Here is a 21,025-nt window from a genome sequence, read left to right on the forward strand (position 1 = left end):
ATCAGGGTTCTTGACTACAATTCCGCTGAAATATATATTAATTCTTCCATCAACATCATTGTATACAGAGGTGGGTTCCTACTGGTTTGGACCAGTTTGGCTGAGTAGGTAGTAACTCAACCGCCCACGCATACGAACCAGTTTTTTGGTTTTTGCTTCTGTGCATGTGCGTGTATCGCTCATCAAGCATGCAAAGTGTATGTGCGCACGAAGCACATCCCTGACCGAACTGGCAGTAAAAGAATCCGGAACCCACCCCTGATTGTATATCTTTCCATGGATTTGTATCTTCCCTTGTAACTTGTTCCTGGTATTCAGTTTAGTTTAGTTTCATTTAGTTTACTTTATTGTCATTGCACATTGTACAACAAAATTAAATGCCATCTTCAGTGTACATTATAATTATAAAAATAAAAACATAAAGACACATCCTTCACATGCTATATAATTGAAATTGAAACCCCTATATTGCATTAATATTGCACTATACCATAGAATTGCCCTGGTATAGAAGCTGTTTTTCAGCCTTGTCCTTGTTTTTATTATCCTATACCGTCTGCCAGATGGTCGTAGTTCAAAAGGGTGCCCAGGATGATGTGGATCTTTAAGAATGCTTTGAACTTTCTTTAGGCAGCGGGAGCTATAAAACTCTTCCAAGGAGGGGAGAGGGCAACCAATAATCCTCTGGGCAATGACATTAACCCTCTGGAGCATTAGCCTATCTGCCCCTGTGCAGTTTGCTGAATTGAAGCAGAATCCCTGCAAGACATTTGGTAGTTCCAATTTTTTTTTTCTTCAAGGCCAGTTTCTGGAGTCTTCCTGTCCTGTTTTTGTTCCCATTGAGATTCCTACTCCTATTTCCAGACCATCTTGTTGCTAATTCTGGATTCAATGACTGCTGTTTCCAAGCCTGGCTACTTACACTTTTGTGGATAGTTATCAGGACCTCTGTATTTAATTGGGAACTACCAGAATTTCATGACCCATCATTTGAGAACTACTGCATTATAACATTTCAATGTGACATATCTATGCATGTAGAAATTAATGTGCAAACCATGAATTTATCATGATCACATAAAACTGTATTTACAGATGGAGTTAAATAATACAATCCAATAATTTCCTATTTTATGTCTGTCTTTTTTAAAATAAGTTGCTTAGAATTTTGTAAAGCACTTCCCAAAATTCCAAGCAAATTGCTATAAAATTTCTACATCCATGCACATTTTGGTATTCATTTTAGTGAATGTAAAGTATGGAGCTATGGTAAACTGCATAAATTCAAACAGTAGATGGTAGCCAAGAGATACAGATAAATGTGACCATTTGCTGCCATCTTGTGGTCATCCATAAGTTATCAACCCAGATATCTTAGTACTAGCAATATAACTAGTTATAATGATATCAATCCAGATCTATATGATTCTTTAAAAAGCTTCCTTTACCCTCAGATGAGATCAATAAAAGTAGTTCCGTTTAGATCAGCAGGATGAAAAACAACTCCCAAATGAGGTGATTAATTGCAATGAAATAATGAAGTTACTGCGGCACATCTGAACATTGTTGTAAGCTTTTATGTGACTAAGTCTGCAGGGAGCTATGGGCTAACTGAGTTTCTTTAGTAGTTTCTAATCAAAGTTAACACACTACCATAATTTCTTTAAATATTAAGAAGGCTATCACTCTTATTTACCAAAACAGTTAAGCATATTTAAGCCTTAAATGCTTTTCTCTTGTACAAAGAGGCTTACAAGCATAACTGTTTTCCCAAAGATAGGGTGAAAGATGAATAAATGATCTAATGGCTTTTCCAATAAACCATCTAATCTTTTTCAGGCAGGTAAGTAAATAAGTAAACACCAGAGTTCTCCACTCTCAAATCATCTCTACCAAAATATGGTTTTTCATTGTACAATCAACATTACTACTGCTATAATTAGCAATTGTATTTATGTATGAGGTAAATTTTATCCATTGTACAGTATTTTTCATCTTCCAGTATAGTAGAAAACCATCTGCATTTTTTTTAAAGTCATCATAGAATTTACTACTTAATAGTTACTACTCATAATAATAATCATCTTGTGGCTGGGGGGAAATTAAAGTAACCCTGTTAAGAAAAGGGTTACATTTCTTATCAGAAGTGAGCAGATTAAAAAAAGCAACATATAAGTTGATTCAGTTTTCCCTTCTTTTACAGCACATGTGGATTCAATCGTGCAGGAACTCAGGTAAGATTTTTAAGTTTATATCTTGACTTCATCACTGGCTATTTTTCTTTGGCCAGAGGTGTTAAACTCACGTTGTCATGTTGTTGTCATGTGATGTATCGTGACTTTTTCCCCCTTCACTAAATCGGGGTGGGCATGGCCAGCAAGTGACACATCCTGCCCAAAGGGCGCAAGTTTGACATCCCTATCTTAAGCATTTATTACAACAAAATAACCACCAGAACAAGTTGGCCTGTTCGTAGTTGTTATATAGTTGGTTCTTTAAAAGAAATGCTGGTGAAACAAAATGTTAAAGTTGGTTATTAAACACCTCCTAGCATTCTTTGGTATATCAAATAGGTAACTCTAGTGATTAAACAGGCAGGCAGTCATATCTGTTGCATTAAGTTCTTCTGTCATAACTTTTCCAATGATTTCACTAAACATTATACTCTAATATATCTAGTGTGAAGACATTGTTCAAATATTATAGAAACACTGTTCGTCTATCTCCTTAGATTCCAAAATTTTAGCTTTGTGCTATGGTTATTCTTTCTTAATAAAGTTTGAAATGAATAAAGTTTAAAAAAAACCTTAAAAGTTATCTAAAATCTCCTATTTTGTTGTTCTCTATCACTGCAAGTACAGTAGCTAGTGTTGCATTAGATTATAGCTGAGAAGGTATATCTCCTTTCCTGTTATTCTGCAAGATGGAACTAGATCTAACAAAATCTGTGGAATGATCATGGTTTATGTAGCAATTATGCCATGTAAAAGAAAATGATAACTATTTCTCTTTATTGGCACCATTCAGCTGCCTATCTCGTCCTATTGAGCATTTTACTGAAGCCAAAGGGGATAATTGCAAAATTACTCCATATTTTTATCTAGCTCACATTGCTATTGGTCACTGAAAAGTTAAGTAACTACTATATAAACACATTATGTAAATGAAAAAGTTCCAGAAATTTTTCAATGGGGAAAATAAAATTAAAAACATTTTTTATAATAATAATTTCTAAATTATTCAATCAAAGGCATTTCAAGTACATGCAGTAGGAGTCTGTAACAGTGAAAGTGAGATTTCAGTTGAACAGCAACTAAAAATAGTCCTTTTCCAAATATGGGTAATAACGAAGATTTGGGCGCTATTTTTTAAAACGAAAATAATACTAATAATTATCTTAATCTCTAAAAAGAGTGGCATAAGATCAGTATCCTTACATTTGTGACAAATGGTATACCCTAATATGAGAACCAGTTTGGCACCAGGCTAGAAACTGAGAGATTGTGAGTTTAAATCTTGCCTAAGTACCAAATCTAGCTTGGTGACCTTGGCCCAGTCCAGTTGTTAGTTCCTACCAGTTCAGACTGGTTTGACTGAACCGATAGTAACTTGGCATTCATCTTTTTAGATTCCAAATGTGCAGCTTTTTGTGGTACAAATTTGTGGTATTTATTAATAAAGTTTCAAATAGTAATAAAACAGAAATCTCAAACTTTGTAGTTGTGAATTCTTAAGAATTTTTCCCCCAATGTTATTGGCTGCTATAATTGTGGTATGTATGTATATATATGTGTGTTTGTGTGTGTTTGTGTGTGTGTGTGTGTATCTTCTTATTTGTGAATGTAAAAACTGAATTAATGTGATACGGGGATATGAAAAGAGATGTGTTTCATTAGACCATGGGTATTTTTTTCCATCCATAGTTAGTCTTTATCTATTTGAAGAGTTCCAAGGGCCACATAAGACACAATGACATAGTAATGTCTTTGAAGAAGGCAAGCAAAACAAAAGGGTGAATGGAAGACAAGATTTGACAAATTCACTTAAAAATAGATTATTAGAGGCTTCTTCAAAGATAATCTGGATTCCAATATCCCAAAAGCACTTAAACAATAATGAGTGTGTTGTGATCTTTAGCAGTATAACTGTGGGGAAAGGTTGAGGGCCACAAAAATGGGGCTTAAGGCGGCATCTTGTTCTCCTGCTGCAGTAATATAATTAAGTTTGTCAGGATAATTCCAAGATGGCAAATCCTTCTACTGATTTTTAATTTAAATCCATGTAAGATATACCATCTTGGATCTGATTGATGATAAGGTTTAAGCTCTCTTAATTTTCAAAAAGGTTGCATATTTAGATATGTTGAACAGTAAAACTCTTCCCATTTTGTATAATGTGGCCATCTGATTCTGCAACATACAAGAATGTAGAGCTTTTAAAAACATTTATAAAGCTGGAACAGATTTTATTGACTATCTTATCATGTTTAAGAAGTAAATGAAATCCTAATCTACTGCCACAGTGTATTTTTTTGAGTGAGGACAAAGTAACTAGCTTTCATTCTCCTAACAGAATCAATTGTGGATTTTTTTTCAGTCTTTATCTTCATTAGCTAGGCAGATACCTATATACCCAGTCTTCATGATAACATTGTCTTGATTATGTTTTCCAAAGATTGATATATAGTGGTGTATTTTCCCAAATCTTGTAGCCTTTATATAACATTAGGCTGCCTTTGATAAGAAACATAGACATCAGTCATGCTACCACAGAATGTGTATCGTTGCATAGTTTAAGTATGACATGAACTGAATCTCTTCACATTAAGTAAATTGTTTATAGTGTTATTTTCTGCATCTTGAACATTTCAGTACTTATTAGATGATCCCATGTTTGCATATTATGCAAGAATAAGATACTTCTACAAAATATTTTTAAATTTCTCCTTTCATTTCTTTTTAAGCCAAACCTTTTACATTTGGAAGATTTCCTCTTTTGAAATCTGATATAACTTTTTAAAAATGACATTGTATTACCCATTTGCTAAGATCTCTCCATCGAGAAGTTGGCCTTTAAAAATAAAACATACTGTATCAGAATTACATGGTGTTAGAAGAAAGTGATTGGTATTTCAATCTTTCAGAGTGATTTATTTGCTTTACAGCCACCTAATGTCTGCATATTATGAATATATTCATAGCAAATGACAGGATTTAATTTTTTGGGGAGCCCCCAGGGTGAGGATGAACAGCACTTGCCTATTGCTCTTTGTACAATCAACCAAATAAAATGGATAGGGCAACCAGCCAACAGTTTCAGCAATCTTGTAGAAGGACACCAATAGTTTTGTAGCACTAGATTGAACATCCAACCACATTCCACAGTTTTAGGAGGTAAATTTGAGAAATACTTTATCTCTGATACTGATATCTTAAATCACTAACCACTATTTAGAGGCTCTTACCTGGGAAGAGGTATGATTAGCAGAGCGGACAAGTCAGGGGTGGGTTCCTGCCAGTTCTAACCTCTTCTATAGAAGAGGTTCCACAAATTTACAGTGCCCTTTAGAACTGGTTCCAGCTCCCTACCCCCACCCGTCCGCACATCATCAAGATGAAGAGCGAGAGGAGGAATTCTGGGAGTTGAATTCCACAAGTCTTAAAGCTGTCAAGTTTGAACACCCCTGGGGGTGTTTTTCTAAAAGGTTAGGGGTGCAAGGGTCTTGTAACTTGACAGCTTTAAGACTTGCATGCTTCAATGCCAGAGTTCCTGAGCCAACATGACTGGAGGAGGAATTCTGGGAGTTGAAGTCCACAAGTCTTAAAGCTGTCAAGTTTGAACACCCCTGGGGGTTTTTTTCCTAAAGGGTTAGGGTGCAAGGATCTTGTAACTTGACAACGTTAACACTTGCGTGGTTCAAATTCCAGAGTTTCTGAGCCAACATTTTGGTTGCTAAGCAAGTGCATTGTTAAGTGAGTTTCACCACATTTGTACATTTTACAAGTTGGCCATGCCCACCCAGTCACCTGACTGCCAAGCCATCCCACTCGGTCACATGGCTGGCAAGCCACTCCCACAAAGCTGGCCACACCTAGAGAAGAGGTTCTAAAAATTTTGAAACCCACCACTAGTACAAGTGGTATTGTTCAGCAAAATCTTTATTATGTGTGCATATACATTTGCTTATTTATAGTACACTGAAATTATATCGGTATAAAGCATGACACTAGTTTATTCAGTATATTGGATGTATACTAAAGTTCACTTATTCTCATTATTACTCCTGTCTGTCAAACATTCACACATTACTACATTTTATAAACGTATGCAATGTTTTTATATGCTTGTAGTCTTTATACAGCTTTAGCATTTTTCTAGTCTTTCAGAGCTATCATTAATTAACCACATTTTAAACTCAGGGCTACATTTCTTATAATGCCTAGTAATTCTACCAGTTATAACCTCATAAATTTTGAAAATACTTCTTTTTCTGGTATTGTCAGAAGGAAAAAAAGCCATTCTGCTGGATTCTTTATAAACATAGAATATAGAATAATACAATTGGAAGTTTTCTAATCCAACCCCCTGATCAAACAGGAGACCTGATACCATTTCAGGCTTCCTCCGAATTCCATCTGCCGGCCAATGTCGGCTGGCGACTCCTCGGGGGAGGGCCTTCTCTGTGGCTGCTCCGGCCCTCTCAAACGATCTCCCCGTGGAGATCTGGACCCTTACTACCCTTCCGGCCTTCCACAAAGCAGTTAAGACCTGGCAGTTCCGGCAGGCCTGGGGCTGTTGAACTATCCAGCCCCATTCGAGGTTACGGTTGTTGTAGAATTTTAAATTGTTGTTTTTTATTTTATTTTTTTGTATCCCCTCCCTTTTTATTGTTAGCCGCCCTGAGTCTCTCGGGAATAGGGCGGCATACAAACTTAATCAAATCAAATCAAATCAAATCAAAATCAAATGATTGTCCAGTCTCTTTTTGAAAGCCTCCAGTGATGAAGGACCCACAACATTGTAAAGCAGTACTAAGGCTTTATAAAGTGGTACTGCTACCGCACACTGTTCACTCATACTTACTTTATTTTTCAGAGTATAAGACACACCTTTTTCCTCAAAAAAGAGGCTGAAAATCTGAATGTGTCTTATACATCAAATACAGCATATTTTCCTCCCGAAGCCTCGTCCCCGTCACCAAAATGGCTGTGCATAGCCTTATGGAGGCTTTCAGAGAGTCCTTGGGGGCTGGGGAGGGTAGAAATGAGCAAAAAACGGGCTGTTTTCTGCCCCCCCCAGCCCCCAGCCGCATTCTATAAGCCTCCATAAGGCTATGCATGCAATTTTTTTTGACAAAAACCGGGCCCGTTTTCACGAAAAATGGATCATTTTTGCTCATTTTTGGCCCCCACCCCCCAGGAACACTCTGCAAGCCCCCCCGCAAGACTATTGTTGTGGCCCAGCAGGAGCCATTGGAGCTGCCACCAGACTCCAACAGCGAGGGGCCCTATGAGTCGGCTCTGGAGGATGTGGAGGACCCTGGACAGGGTTCCAACTCCGAGCAGGGCGCAGAGAGGCTGGTTGGCCACCAGGAGGCGCCTGAGCGCCTGAGTGGGGAGACAACGGAGTGTGATCCGGACGTCATGCATTGGAGTAGTGGGGAGGAGCCAAGGGAGTTGTTCCTGGATGCCCGGCATCGAAGAGCTAATAGGCGTAAGGTGCAGTTACGCAGTTACAAGAGATAATTGCACCCAGGTGGTGGTAATTAGGCTCCTCTCAAGACTATAAAAGGAATGATTGTGCACACACCCTTTTGCAGGAGTCAATGTATTTACTTGAGTTGGAGAAGTCTTGGGGCTAGCTTGGCAGGCTGGATTGCTGCCACAGCCTGGACTGTGCTGGATTGCTGCCAACGTATTGCCTGTGCTGGATTGCTGGCAACGTCTTGTCTGTGCTGGCTTGCTGCCAAGGTCCTGTCTGTGTGTCAATAAATCCTTGCAGTATCTTTGTCTCGGCGTGCTTTGGTGTAGGACGAGGGGGGTCAGAACAGCTATTCATGCCTTTTTTAAAAAAAACGGGGCCGTTTTTGCAAAAAAATGGGCCATTTTTGGGAGGTTTGCAGAGTGCAAAAAATTTTTTTCCTTTTGGAAAGCTCTTTAACTGATTGATGAGAATTACATTGATCAAGTGCTGTGCCAGCAGAAACAAAGTCTTAGGTGCTGCAGATTGTCAGTGATTTCCTTCTCCAGCACACGGATAAATACACCTGGAAACATCTAACTACCTACCTACCTACTCTCTCTCTCTTAATATCTACTGTATTTCTCTCTCTCTCTCTCTCTCTCTCTCTCTCTCTCTCTCTCTCTCTCTCTCTCTCTCTTCCTATCTACTGTATTTCTCTCTCTCTCTCTCTCTCCTCTATCTACCTACTTATTCTCTCTCTCCCTCCCTAACTACCTACTGTATTTCTCTTTCGATCTCTTTCTATTTCTCTCTATCTCTCTACCTACCTACACTTTCTCTCTTCCCCCCTACCTACCTACTGTATTTCTCTATCTTTCTGTGCCTCTCTATCCTTTTATCTACCTACCTACCTACCTACCTACCTACCTACCTACCTACCTACCTACTCTCTCCCTACCTACCTACCTACTGTATTTCTCTCTCTTTCTCTCCCTCTCTATACCTCTATCTACCTACCTACTTTTTTAAAAAAATGCCTCTTCAAAACCTTGGTGCGTCTTATACTCCTGTGCGTCTTATACTCTGAAAAATACAGGTAAGTAATTGTCCACTAGTATTCCAACTTAAATATGAGCCAACATTGTGTGGCAACTGCCCCAAAAGCCAATGCAATCCTAGGCTGCATTAATAAAGGGGTAGAATTAAGATTGGTTTATAGAAGGATAGAATCAAGATTTGGTCTGAAATAGATTTGGTTTATATGGAATAGACTCTTCCAGTCACAATGACTGCTTGTTTATATTGATGACACACTGTCACTACCATAAATAAAGATGCCTCTGACAGTTGTATAATCACTTTGAGATTTGCGTACAACTGTCCTTCCCAATATACAGTCCATTTGATATAGAAACCAGACTACTGTCCTAAGTGTGAGTAGAATAGTGTGAAAGAATGTGAATACAATTAACATTTGGTGTATCTGCTATTATCTATTGATGTCATCCCAGTTTATCTGTCAAAGACATTCTTGTGTAAGAGTAGTGTTTCATTTATAATATTCATATATATATATATATTCATTCACTCACAGGTGTAGGTATGCTGGTCTTCTTGTATTCAGGTCTTTTCCCATGTAAGATTGAGATTGTCTCACTCACCATCTTCAGGCTGGGTTTTGGGCTTATAGTGTGATCGGAGCTGCCGTCTTTCTATAAATCTTGGTGTGGGCGGTGTGTTGCTCGCTGAGTTCTTGTGTTCTGCGATGCGTGCATTTATTCTCCTGTTCCTTTGTCCTATGTATGTTGCAGGGCAGATTTTGCATGGTATTTCATAGACTCCTTGGTTTTCTAGCTGGATTTTGTCTTTGGGGTTTCTTAAGGTGTTGGCAATTTTTTGGTCAGTGTTGAAGGCTGTCTTGATATTGTGTTTGTGGAGAATTTTGCTGATTTTATCAGTGTAGGCTGTTGAGATGTGTGAGGAAGTTGTCCAAAACTCATTCCACTTCATAGAAACAATAAAGAAACAAAACCTACAACACAGCGACCTACTTGTGAGTTTCGATGTCATATCCCTCTTGAATTGAATTAAATGTATTATATTTCTATGCCGCCCTTTTCCCAGAAGGGACTCAGGGTGGCTCACAACCCAAGTCAGGGGGGGGGGGGGATAGGGGATACAAATAGGGAAAAAAAGACATAGACAAACAATACCACAATTTTAAAAACAACTCAACAGGCACACCATTCGAGCGGGGACAGGAACTCATCAGCCCCAGGCCTGTCAGAACAGCCAGGTTTTAAGGGCTTTGCGGAAAGCCTGGAGGGTGGTGAGGGTCCGAATCTAGACAGGGAGCTTGTTCCAGAGGGCCGGAGCAGCCACAGAGAAGGCCCTCCTCCGGGTGGTCACCAGTCGGCATTGGCCAGTGGATGGAATTCGGAGGAGGCCTAATCTGTGGGATCTAATCGGTCTATTGGAGGTAATTGGCAGCAGGCGGTCTCTCAAGTACCCAGGTCCAATACCATGAAGGGCTTTATAAGTGACGACTAGTGCCTTGAAGCGTATCCGAAGACCAATAGGCAGCCAGTGCAGCTCGTGGAGGATAGGTGTAACGTGGGTGTACCGAGGTGCACCACAATCGCTCGCGCGGCTGCATTCTGGACCAGCTGAAGTCTCCGAATGCTCTTCAAGGGCTGCCCCATGTAGAGTACATTGCACATTTCACCCACGTGCCTATAAAAGAACCCTTGAAAGCTATCCAGAACAAACACAACCCCCCTAAACACATCCTGGATCTGACCAACCACTGCCTAACCAACACATACTTCATCCGTAATGGACAAAGATACAAACAGATAGAAGGAGCACCCATGGGATCACACCTCTCACCCGTCATCGCAAACTTATACATGGAACATTTTGAAACTAACCCCTTAAATAAATCTGAACACAAACCCAAACTCTGGCTTAGATATGTTGATGACACTTTCGTGATTTGGCCACACGGGAAAGAAAAACTCGATAACTTCCTTACACATCTCAACACCCTACACCCTCAAATACAATTCACCATGGAAATAGAAGCAAACAACCAACTTCCCTTTCTGGATGTCCTAATCTACAAAAAACCCAATGGCTCCCTAGGACACACCATCTACCAGAAAATATATATTTTATGTAGAGTTGGTTCATTTGGGCTCTCTCTCTCCAGATGTTCGTTGGCAGGGATCCTGGTGATCACTGTAGCATATTCCAATAGAAATATACTTCTTTACATCTATTTCAAAACATTTTGGTTTTTCATTTAATGTGAATATATTTTTCCAGTCTTTTTAAAGTACTGCTACCATAATTTTCATTTCCATTTTCAGTTTCTGTTGACTGGTAATACTAACAGTCTTTTATCTGGAAGAACCTTAGAGTTGCACATTAAAAATTTCTGTTGGATTAATTGTATTATCTGCTCAATAACTCTGGTTATTTCATGGCAAGAATGGTTTAGTACCATTATGGAATAACCCTCTTACATCAATGAAGCAATCTAGGCTTAAAAAAAAAAAAATTCAGATTTTCCATACTGTCAAACTTCATTTAGGATGATAATAAGGAGAAGGAAGAGTATTTCAAATATCAATAATAATATGGCTGTTTTGTAATTGGGATAAATCAGAAAGTATATCATTTAATAATGTAATCATATTTTAAGGCTAGAAATAAAAACTAAATATGCTGTAATCAGAAGTGCAATTATTCCCATTAAATATTTTTAATGATATCAGTTGGATTTTTCATGATTCAATACATAGCTTTTTCATTCAAACATTGGGTGCCAATGACTGCAAACTAAATACAACTTCAGTTTCTTCTGTCTGAAATATTGATTTTACGTCATTTTGAAAGCCTCAAAAGCAATCTTCACCTGCTCCTGAAAATTTTTGTTTAGTTTTATCACATATCTGCCCTGTAATTAGTTGTATCTTTTAAAATCCTTTTTTCTTAGGAATGAGAAATAATGTGCAAATATTTAAATATTGATGTTCATAACACTTTAACTCTTTGGACTTTGGCAATCTCTTGTGAAGAGTAGAAATGTTTGTATGGTTTTATGTAATAGATAGCAAGACTTAAGGTGGTAACCCTTAGATACTCAGGGAGTTTATTAGACAGCTACTCTAAAGACTACTTTAAATAATACATGTACAGATTTATTAACTTGTGTAAGGAAAATGAAAGTTTGTTTAAATAAGCCTTTAGCTTGGTTCAAATCAAGTAAAATTTGAGATTTGAAAATAGTGTATTATACTATCACCTGCCATCAATGTAGCAATAAAATCTATACTTTAATGCAGGAAGCCTTTGCATAGCTAAAGTGATGGCAGGATGACACTGTAAATTATGTGGAAATGCTTTTACTTTCTGAACAGTTCTCTCCACTTTACAGCCATTTCAACGGAAATTAATTTAAAATAAGGAGGCAACATCAGTATGAAAACATTACCGTTTCTAAAGTGATATTCAATTTTCTTTATTATTTTGATAAATACAGTTATTTCTTCCAATAGGAACTGAAAAAAGGGGAGAAAGCCCCATAAAAAACTGGCGGCATTGTTCCTTTTGTAAAATGACTTTTTCCCCAAGAAGTGATCAAACCTGACCACAGTATTCCAAGTTTTATAAACATAAGTAAATGGTCAAGGATTTGAATATGAGAAGTGGAACTCTTTGGGTTCCTTGTACCTTTGTTGTATGTCCACATTTGGTCTCCCCCCCCCTCTTGTTTTCAAATGGAGTTCAATCACATCAAGATTTTCCTATTGGTGGAAGGCAGTGGTGAAATTCAATTTTTTTTTACCAGCAGGTCTGATGGCATGGTTTGGTGGGCGTGATGTGGCTTGGTGGGCATGGCTTGGTGGGCATGGCTTGGTGGGCATGGCAGGGAAAGGATACTGCATTCCCACTCCACTCTGGGATCAGCCAGAGGTGGCATTTGCCGGTTCTCTGAACTACTCAAAATTTCTGCTACCTGTTCTCCAGAACCTGCTGGATTTCACCCCTGGTTGCAGGCCTTATCCAGGTTATAACCACCGTTCTGTTATTCTGGCCCTTTTACATGCTCCTTTTGTATTTCACAGTCCAATTGTTCATCTTAGTCAGGTAGGACAAAACATTAGTTTATTGTCTGAAAAATCTACAGCTTCTAAGCATAATGAGTCAATAACACTATCCATTCCTCTCCAGGCTTCTCTTAGAAGAACTAATAAACTTTCCATCCCCAACAAGGCTACACTATCTCCTCTGCTCCCTATTTTATTCTCTTAAAGAAATTATCCTTTGATATTGAAATTGCATCCTGATTCCAGTTAAATCACAATGTATTTGCTTTCTAACTTATTATATATGCCCTGGTCTCGGCACTATCTTACTTTCTTCTTTGCCAATCCTCACATTAATATATTTGGACTTGCATATTTTAATAACTTCTATGTTACCTTTCTCTAAGATTGCTACTCATCAGTCCTGATTCTTCTTTTATCTTCATTGGCAGCTAAACCTTTCTGTATATTGCTTTCATCTCTCTGTGGTCAGTATTCCTTTTTTGACATTATAAAATGTAAATATAATTGAACTCCACAACTGGAACTTTAGTTAGTATTAGTAAGGGAATATCATTCATTTGTATTATTGCAAAGAAATCTTTCTCTGCCCCCTTTCTACTATGGATCCAGATCATTTGGTATGGCTCTGATGTATAATCTAGGTAGCCCAACTGAACAAACCCTTCTCCTATTGAAAGAAGCTTGGTTCATCCATGAAACTAAACATTACAGGTGTCAGCCATAAAAATGATTCCATGTTGCAATAACCAGTAGAAAATGTTGTTATTAAACACAGTATCCTGGGATGGGTATTTAAACATGAAGCACTATTGGCAAATCAATGGTGATATCAATCATTTTATTTTATATATGTGTCTGCAACTGTTTGACTTACGTGTTCTTTCTCTGAGAAGACCTGGTTAGGAAAAGCAACATACATTTTAAAAATAATAATTTAAAAAAAGATTTAAGTGTCATCAGTGGTAGAAAAATGCATGCATGCAACATTGAAATGGTTCACTTTTCTACAGTTTCACTTTGGATTCCCCTGGGCTTCCATAAATGTTTTTGATACAAGTAGTTAATAAATAATTAATGAGTAAGAGCATATGCAGGTGTGATATGCAACCATAATGAAAAGTGTGTGTGTGTGTGTGTGTGTGTGTGTGAGTGAGTGAGTGAGAGAGAGAGAGAGAGAGAGAGAGAGAGAGAGAAGAAAAATAATGCACAGATATACATCATCAGGTAGGAAAACCATTGCAACATTTATATAGTTGGTGCTCAGTAAATCATTGATGAAGGATTAATCATAAAAAGCAGAATACACTGAATTATATTTAACAAAGTGAAAAGGGTTTTAAAAGACTTTTTAATTCTCTGAGCTGAATGCCAATATCTCTCCTGTTTAATTATTCAAAGGTAAATCAATTAACAGGAAAAAAAGAAAAAAATCTAACTAAAACACTATTCAATAAATATTTAACTTCTAAATTATACTCAGATATACAATATTTATAAACATTTTAAAATTTTCATATGTTTCTAACTTCTGTTCTTTAATCAATTATCCTGCTGTAGTACTATATTCTAAATGTTTACATTTGTTTGGATTCATATATATATATATATGCCACTTTTGCTTGAATTTAGTTAAACTTATACTAGAATATATGCTGTTGTTATTAATGATTCTGTTGTGAAATCATCAAAACTGTGAGAATACATGAATATTTCATCTATATTTTAAGAGCACAAATAAATGGTCTCTGACTTTTCTGCAGTTTTAAGAATATTTTTATGTGTATATATTAAGAAAATTTATTCCAAAGGTTTATAACCAACCATTCCAAATCTTGGATAAGATTTCTTTGGTAAGCTAAAAGATATACTTTTTTGAGAGAGAAAAACCTATATAACTATATATTTAAACTTTAAACTCTATAGATAAATTATATACTGTATAAAGTATATTATATATATATACTATGTTGCTTTTAAAATCTTAATTGTTTTTATATTCATCTTTTTATTCTTTGTAAGTCACTTAGAGTCCCGAGTCCCCTAATTGGAGAGCATAATAAATCAATCAATTAATCTTTCAGAAATGTTATTGCTATACTTACAAAGAGAGTTGTATATCAGGGATGTATGTTTAGAAGGTCTCAACATGTTCAAATCACTCAATGAGTTTTGTGTCATTGGGTGTCATTTCACAATACAGAAACTGAATTTGTTAGTTAAAATATGTCCTTTTATCAATATTTCATCAAAAATGCCATATCAGGCACAGGAATGAAATTATAATAGATCCTAATTCATTTAAAAAAAATCTTTTCTATGAGACCATCTAGTAACTTTGACAGCTGAACCAATATGAGGCATGGTGGCGCAGTGGTTAGAGTGCAGTACTGAGGACTATTTCTGCTGACTGCTGATTGCCAGCAGTTTGGCAGTTTAAGGCTGACTCAGGTTTTCATCCTTCAGAAGTCGGTAAAATGAGGACCCAGATTGTTGGGGGCAATATGTTAATTCTGTAAATCCTTAGAGGAGACTGTAAAGCACTGTGAAGCGGTATATAAGGCTAAGTGCTATTGCTATCACTATTGCTATTCCATGACAAGAAGTGGACCATGGATAAATAGCAACAAAACTATTAATGAGAAAATGTATGAGATGCACAATAGAGATGCTAAATTAGACTTACTATTAAGAAACTACAATTTAGCATATATCCACAAATGAATATATACATCACAGAAATGAATATATGCATCACAGAAAAAAAAAAAACTTTACTGATTTGTTATACTGAAAACAATTTAAAAGAAAACTTTCTATATTTTTGTGTACCTGATATTTAAGAAATAAATATTTTCTAAAGAAAAAAATAGGGTTTTGCTTATATTTTAAAATTACGAGCAAAATACATTGTTATTTTCAGTGTTAGAAATGGCTTAATACAATTAATGAGTATGTGAATTTGTATTTTAAATGGTCTATATTAGTAGTCTTTTTCTTTGATTCAAGGAGAACTTTTTAAATTATTCAAAGATAATTTGAATAAATAGGCTATTTACATAGAGAATTACTGCAATGAGAACTATGTAATTTGCATGTTGAATAGTTAAGAATTTGTATTATGGCATAAGCTGTTCTAAATGTAGTTATGTATCAATGTACGTGTTTATTTATTTCCAGCCTTTATTGCTTTTACAAATAACTCAAGGTGACAAACATACCCATTACACCTTCCTTCTCCTGTTTTCCCCACAACAAGAACCCTGGGAGATGGGTTTTCGTGAGAGAGAGTAACTGGTGGCTTTCATGGCTAAGATAGGTCTGAACTTATGGTATCCTAGTTTCCAGCCTTTATCAAACTCTACCTATAGCACTAGCAGTGATTTTGTCCCAATTTCTGCTGTTTCTGCTTTTTTGAATCATTCCTCCTGCAGACTAAATTGCCTTTTATGGTACAGTATAATCAATGCCCTACAGTACTACTACTACTACTACTACTACTACTACTACTACTACTACTACTACTACTACTACTATTACTTCTTTTTCTTCTCCTTCTCCTCCTCCTCTTCTTCCTCCCCCTCCTCCTCCCCCTTTCTCCTTCCTAGTTTTTCTTTTAATGGAAAAGTTGGAGGAGATTCGGAAAATTTGTTTAAAACATTCTGAAAGGTAATAGTAGTAAAGTAGTTATGATGTATATTCAATGAAGAAACAATTTTACTATGGACAAGGTTCTCTCTGCTATGTAGGAAATATGGATGCACTTCACTAAACCTCATATACAAAGAGACACACTAAATATCTATTTATTGAATTCTCTAGCAGAAGGCAACACTTTGGTAAATTTTGTACAAAGCATATAGTAGTACCAGAATAAAAGGCAACATTTTAATATGCAAATTATTGATAAAAAGTAAAGCCATTCTTTTTGTATATGCATAGCCTTAGACTTTATTCTCTTTATGTTATTAATTACTATATGAATACAAATAAGAGCTACAAGAACAGCTGAAACAGACCTATTTCTTTGAAAAATATGAATACATATGGTTGGTGTCCCAATTTTTGTGTGTTCATGGTACCAAAATGATCAAATGATGGTAGGAACATAAATGACTTCCCACTTCAAAGTTAAAGATTAAATACATGTTTGCCATATGTTGGGTGGTGAATCACATATTGATAACTTTGTTATATGAAAGCAAGTCTGGAAAGTGTTTAATATAGTTGAAGTTCGAAACCACAGGTTCACATTTAAACTGCCAGATTAGGATCAAATTAACTTGAAGGAATGAGATCACACATGAAATCAACAAGATGGGAAGAAAAAGGAGATGAGAACGGGATGGCCAGAAAGTAGAAGCAAAATGGAAATCTCAAATGCACATGAGCTAAGTAATCAATTTGAAGCCAATTTAAAATTAGAAGGTCCTATAGAGAATTGGGAAGGTATATTTTCCCATTGGTGAAAATTCTTGGTTTCTTTACTTCTGAGCTGTTAGGTACTTCCATGTACAGAATAATTTCATTAGTTGACTGACACAGTTGGATGTGTTTAACACATACACACCAGTGGTGGGTTCTGGACCCCGGCACAGCCGGTACCCTGTGCAGGGGGCTGGGTGTCTTAGATGGGCACATGCACTGCATGCGCACGCCAACACTCTGTGACACCCAGCTGCCCAGCGGAGGTCGCACAGGTGCTGCACACTGTGCGCATGTACACAATGGGCTGCTCACGGTATTAAATGTTCATAGAACATGGGCAGGTGAGTGGGTCAAATGAGCCACCATACCGATATGGTGGTCGCTTCTCCTGGCTACTCCCGGTACAGCTGTACTGGGCCATACCGCCCGGAACCCACCACTGATATACACACGTGCATGATTAATAAACACATACAAAGAAATTTGCATGCACATTTATTATCTAATAAATTGTAAAACATTCCAGTTTCTTTTATTAATACCTTTATGTCAATATTAAGATTCAAGGTATCTTAAAATTTTCAGTTACTTATCAATTCTCCCACCACCACCTGCTCCCAATCAATATCAGATAATTTTGCCAATGGAATACTAATTTGGATAAAGAAGAAAATAGATGAAAGGGAACAAAAAAGTAATTGTCTCCAAGTTCTTTGAATCATGCCTATCATAAATGACACTAAAAAACCAGTCTATTTTTTCTTTGGATTGCAGAACTCCTTCTATTCATAAGAAAACTGAGATGACTAGGAACAAACATGTTGAAGTGTTCATAAATAGACTAAATAACACAAAGATCAAAGTTCATGGCAGCCACTTGGATGCATAAATGGCAGCCCAACACATTTTTGTGTTATTATAATAACTGTAGAATAAAGGATTAAAACCCATACAATCATGAACTATAAGTGAGATGAATATTTCTCTTTTACTTTCCTTTGAAAGTACTTTATTTATTATTATATTCACACAGTTTGTATATGCAACCTGAGAAAAACCTGCCTGTTTTGTATTCCGAATATAACTAGCAGAGTTTAAGTGGCAAAAGATTTTTCAAAAGTTTCATGAAGGAAAAAACAACAACTTGATGCACAATTTTAATTATTCCAATCCAATCAGTTTACCTGTATGCCATCTACTTCTAGAATTATGTACATTGAAAAAAATCATTACTCCTTTGTGGCAGTTGCTTTGCTGTAACAGATAAATATTCCACATAAACCATAGTCATTTTAAATAGAGGGATTGGAATGAATCCATTATTTTGGTCTCTTGCTTTGTGCAACATTGTGACAGAGCAAGAGAATTTACAATTTAAAATGCATTTGGTTGTGCTTTAACTTTTGCCGCAGTGAAGATCTTCACATTTGTTTCCCTGTCCTTCATATTTGTAATGATAGCTTGCCAAGAAGAAGCCTTGCCAACTTGGATTTAAAAAGAAAAAGTAAAAAGCTTAAGTTCGTCATATGCCATCATCCAAAACAATCCAAACTGGAGCCAATTTAGTGCACATAAGTTAAAGATGAATTTATGCTGTTGAGTCTCATAATATGTGTAACCAACAGGGAGCTGTCTGGAGACAGGGATTTTTGCAAATCTTTCTGCTAGATCAATGAGCCAAATGCAAAATTTAACAACCAGTGGTATCATGTTGAATTGTCATACTCCCTAGGGGAGTTGAGTCCAGCAACCAATGAGTGGATTACACTGATCCATAAATGCAATTTTTCATCTGTGACAGATATAATGGTTTTATTCATATTGCATAACAGAGAGAGAACAACAGATAATGATTTTTTAAAGAGTAAATGTAGAATTTTCAGCAGGTGACACTGGACTTTTCAAAGAACAAATATATCAAGTCTGAATATTTTTTCAAGTTTTTTATAGCCCCTCTGAGAGGCCTTTCTTTATGGCTGAGAGATATTCATTTCCAGCCATTCAACTTTGTTAACAAATAATAACACATTTTCATACTTTCTTAGAATGTAACAAATAATATTTTTTAAAAAAAATAATAAGTCTTAGGGAACACCTCCATATGCTTTATTGAGTAGGAAATGCATTCAACTTTTTCCTGAAATTACCAGCTGCATTTGATCTTTGGATGGAATGTTGTTACCATAATCCAGAAAATGAAGCCAAAAGAAAGAAGCGAATGGGATCAGGATACATATTAAATATGGTTTCATTTTCATTTAAATTTAATAAATTAATTGAGTCACAGAGAAGGCATATTGTGCGGATCCCCTGGTCAAGGAATTTCAGCTGGTGGGGTCTAGAAGAAGAACCTTCTGTGCCATGGCTCCTGCCCTTTAGAACATCTTACACCGATATGAGATTAGTTCCCACCCTCCTGACTTTTTGTAAGAACCTCAAAACCTGATTCTGCCAAATGGTTTGGAATCCCAATGGGGGAATTTCAAACTGGAGGCAAAATTTTTGTGCGGACACAAAACGCCCTCTCTCAGCCAACTGATAGTAAACTGGTTAGGATACATATGTCCATGCACATACATACACACTTTTACAGGATCCGTTCATTTACAGTTTTGGTTATACTATTTCTCTTGTGCAATATCTTTCATTTTATTTTTTCCCATTATTAAAAGCTTTTGTATAAATACAGCACCTACAAAAACTCCATGGCTAAGAAGAGAAAAGCTGAAGAAGAGATTTTGGAAGTTCCAATCAACAAAAGGAAATCTCTCTTAATGAAGCCTCGCCACTACAATCCTACCTTGGAAGGCAAAGGAGAAAATGAAGGCAGGACACATTTTCAGGACAATAATAATGTTCTCCAAGCAGGTATGAAAAAGCATAGATTCTAACTTAATCAATATTTCCTAATACTTGCCAAAGAACACAAGGGAAATCCTATACTAGATGTTCTTTAGAATTATATCAGAAAGCCAATGTGGTATCATTGTTAGCATATAAGACAATTGGGGACATAGCTCACTGGAGGACTTTGAACCAATCATTCATATTATCCCCATTGTCCTGACTTGTAGTGCAAGGATGGTATGCTGGTGAGGGTGATAATAGTAATAGTGATGATGATTATGATAATAATAATGATAAAATTAAAAGTGGATCAGGTTTAGGATTTAGGGTGTGTGAAATATTCTAAACTGAAAACATTTTGAGCTCAAAATAGCCATTCCAGCTATTCGCTGCTCTAAGCAAAACATGCTCAGTGTTTCAAACACCAGAATGAAATATTCTAGATTCTTCTCAAAACTATTTTCTAAATTGTAATTAGGTTACTATTTTAAAATAAATATCCCAGCCCATCCAGTAGAGCAAGAGTTATAACAGATACTACTATTGGCTTATCACGTGGGATGAAATGGTAGGTCTATCATGTCTATTATGTTGGTTTGAATTTGTGCATTTATATGTGCTCATGCATTCTCATGTCTTCTGCTGAATATACAGTGTGAGTCAGGAAAACAAACCACTTGAACACGTCTTTGCTCAGATCAAAATTCCTGTAAATTTATAGAAATTTAATTACAGAATTGATCATGGAAATTGCTTTGTCAAATATCTAAAATAATGGGATTGTAATTGTAATTGGTTACTTTCTTCATAAATTCATTTGTGTAAGATTTGAATTATAGGTGGTAGGGTCCCTTAGTCTGCAATCATACACATGATAATAAATTCCATTACATTTATTGGCTCAGATTCTAATGACTTGTCTTTATAATTGCATACAAGTTACCTAATGTCTT

The 21,025-nt window shown here is 36.4% G+C and overlaps 1 protein-coding gene across 2 annotated transcripts in view; it reads left to right on the forward strand.

The window, feature by feature from the left end:
* The window catches only part of ST18 (ST18 C2H2C-type zinc finger transcription factor), a 277,028-nt gene that overhangs the window by 156,691 nt on the left and 99,312 nt on the right, over positions 1 to 21,025 (forward strand). For both annotated transcript variants that reach the window (XM_087707068.1, XM_087707069.1), the window contains 2 exons: positions 2,204 to 2,234; positions 19,915 to 20,093. In XM_087707068.1, the coding sequence (XP_087563194.1) occupies positions 2,204 to 2,234; positions 19,915 to 20,093 (210 nt within the window). The remainder of the gene's footprint in view (positions 1 to 2,203; positions 2,235 to 19,914; positions 20,094 to 21,025) is intronic.

Source organism: Thamnophis sirtalis, unplaced genomic scaffold (genome assembly GCF_051295495.1).
Source record: "Thamnophis sirtalis isolate CommonGarterSnake01/CBP01778 unplaced genomic scaffold, rThaSir2_p1.2 scaffold_2, whole genome shotgun sequence".
Taxonomy (NCBI): Eukaryota; Metazoa; Chordata; class Lepidosauria; order Squamata; family Natricidae; genus Thamnophis; species Thamnophis sirtalis.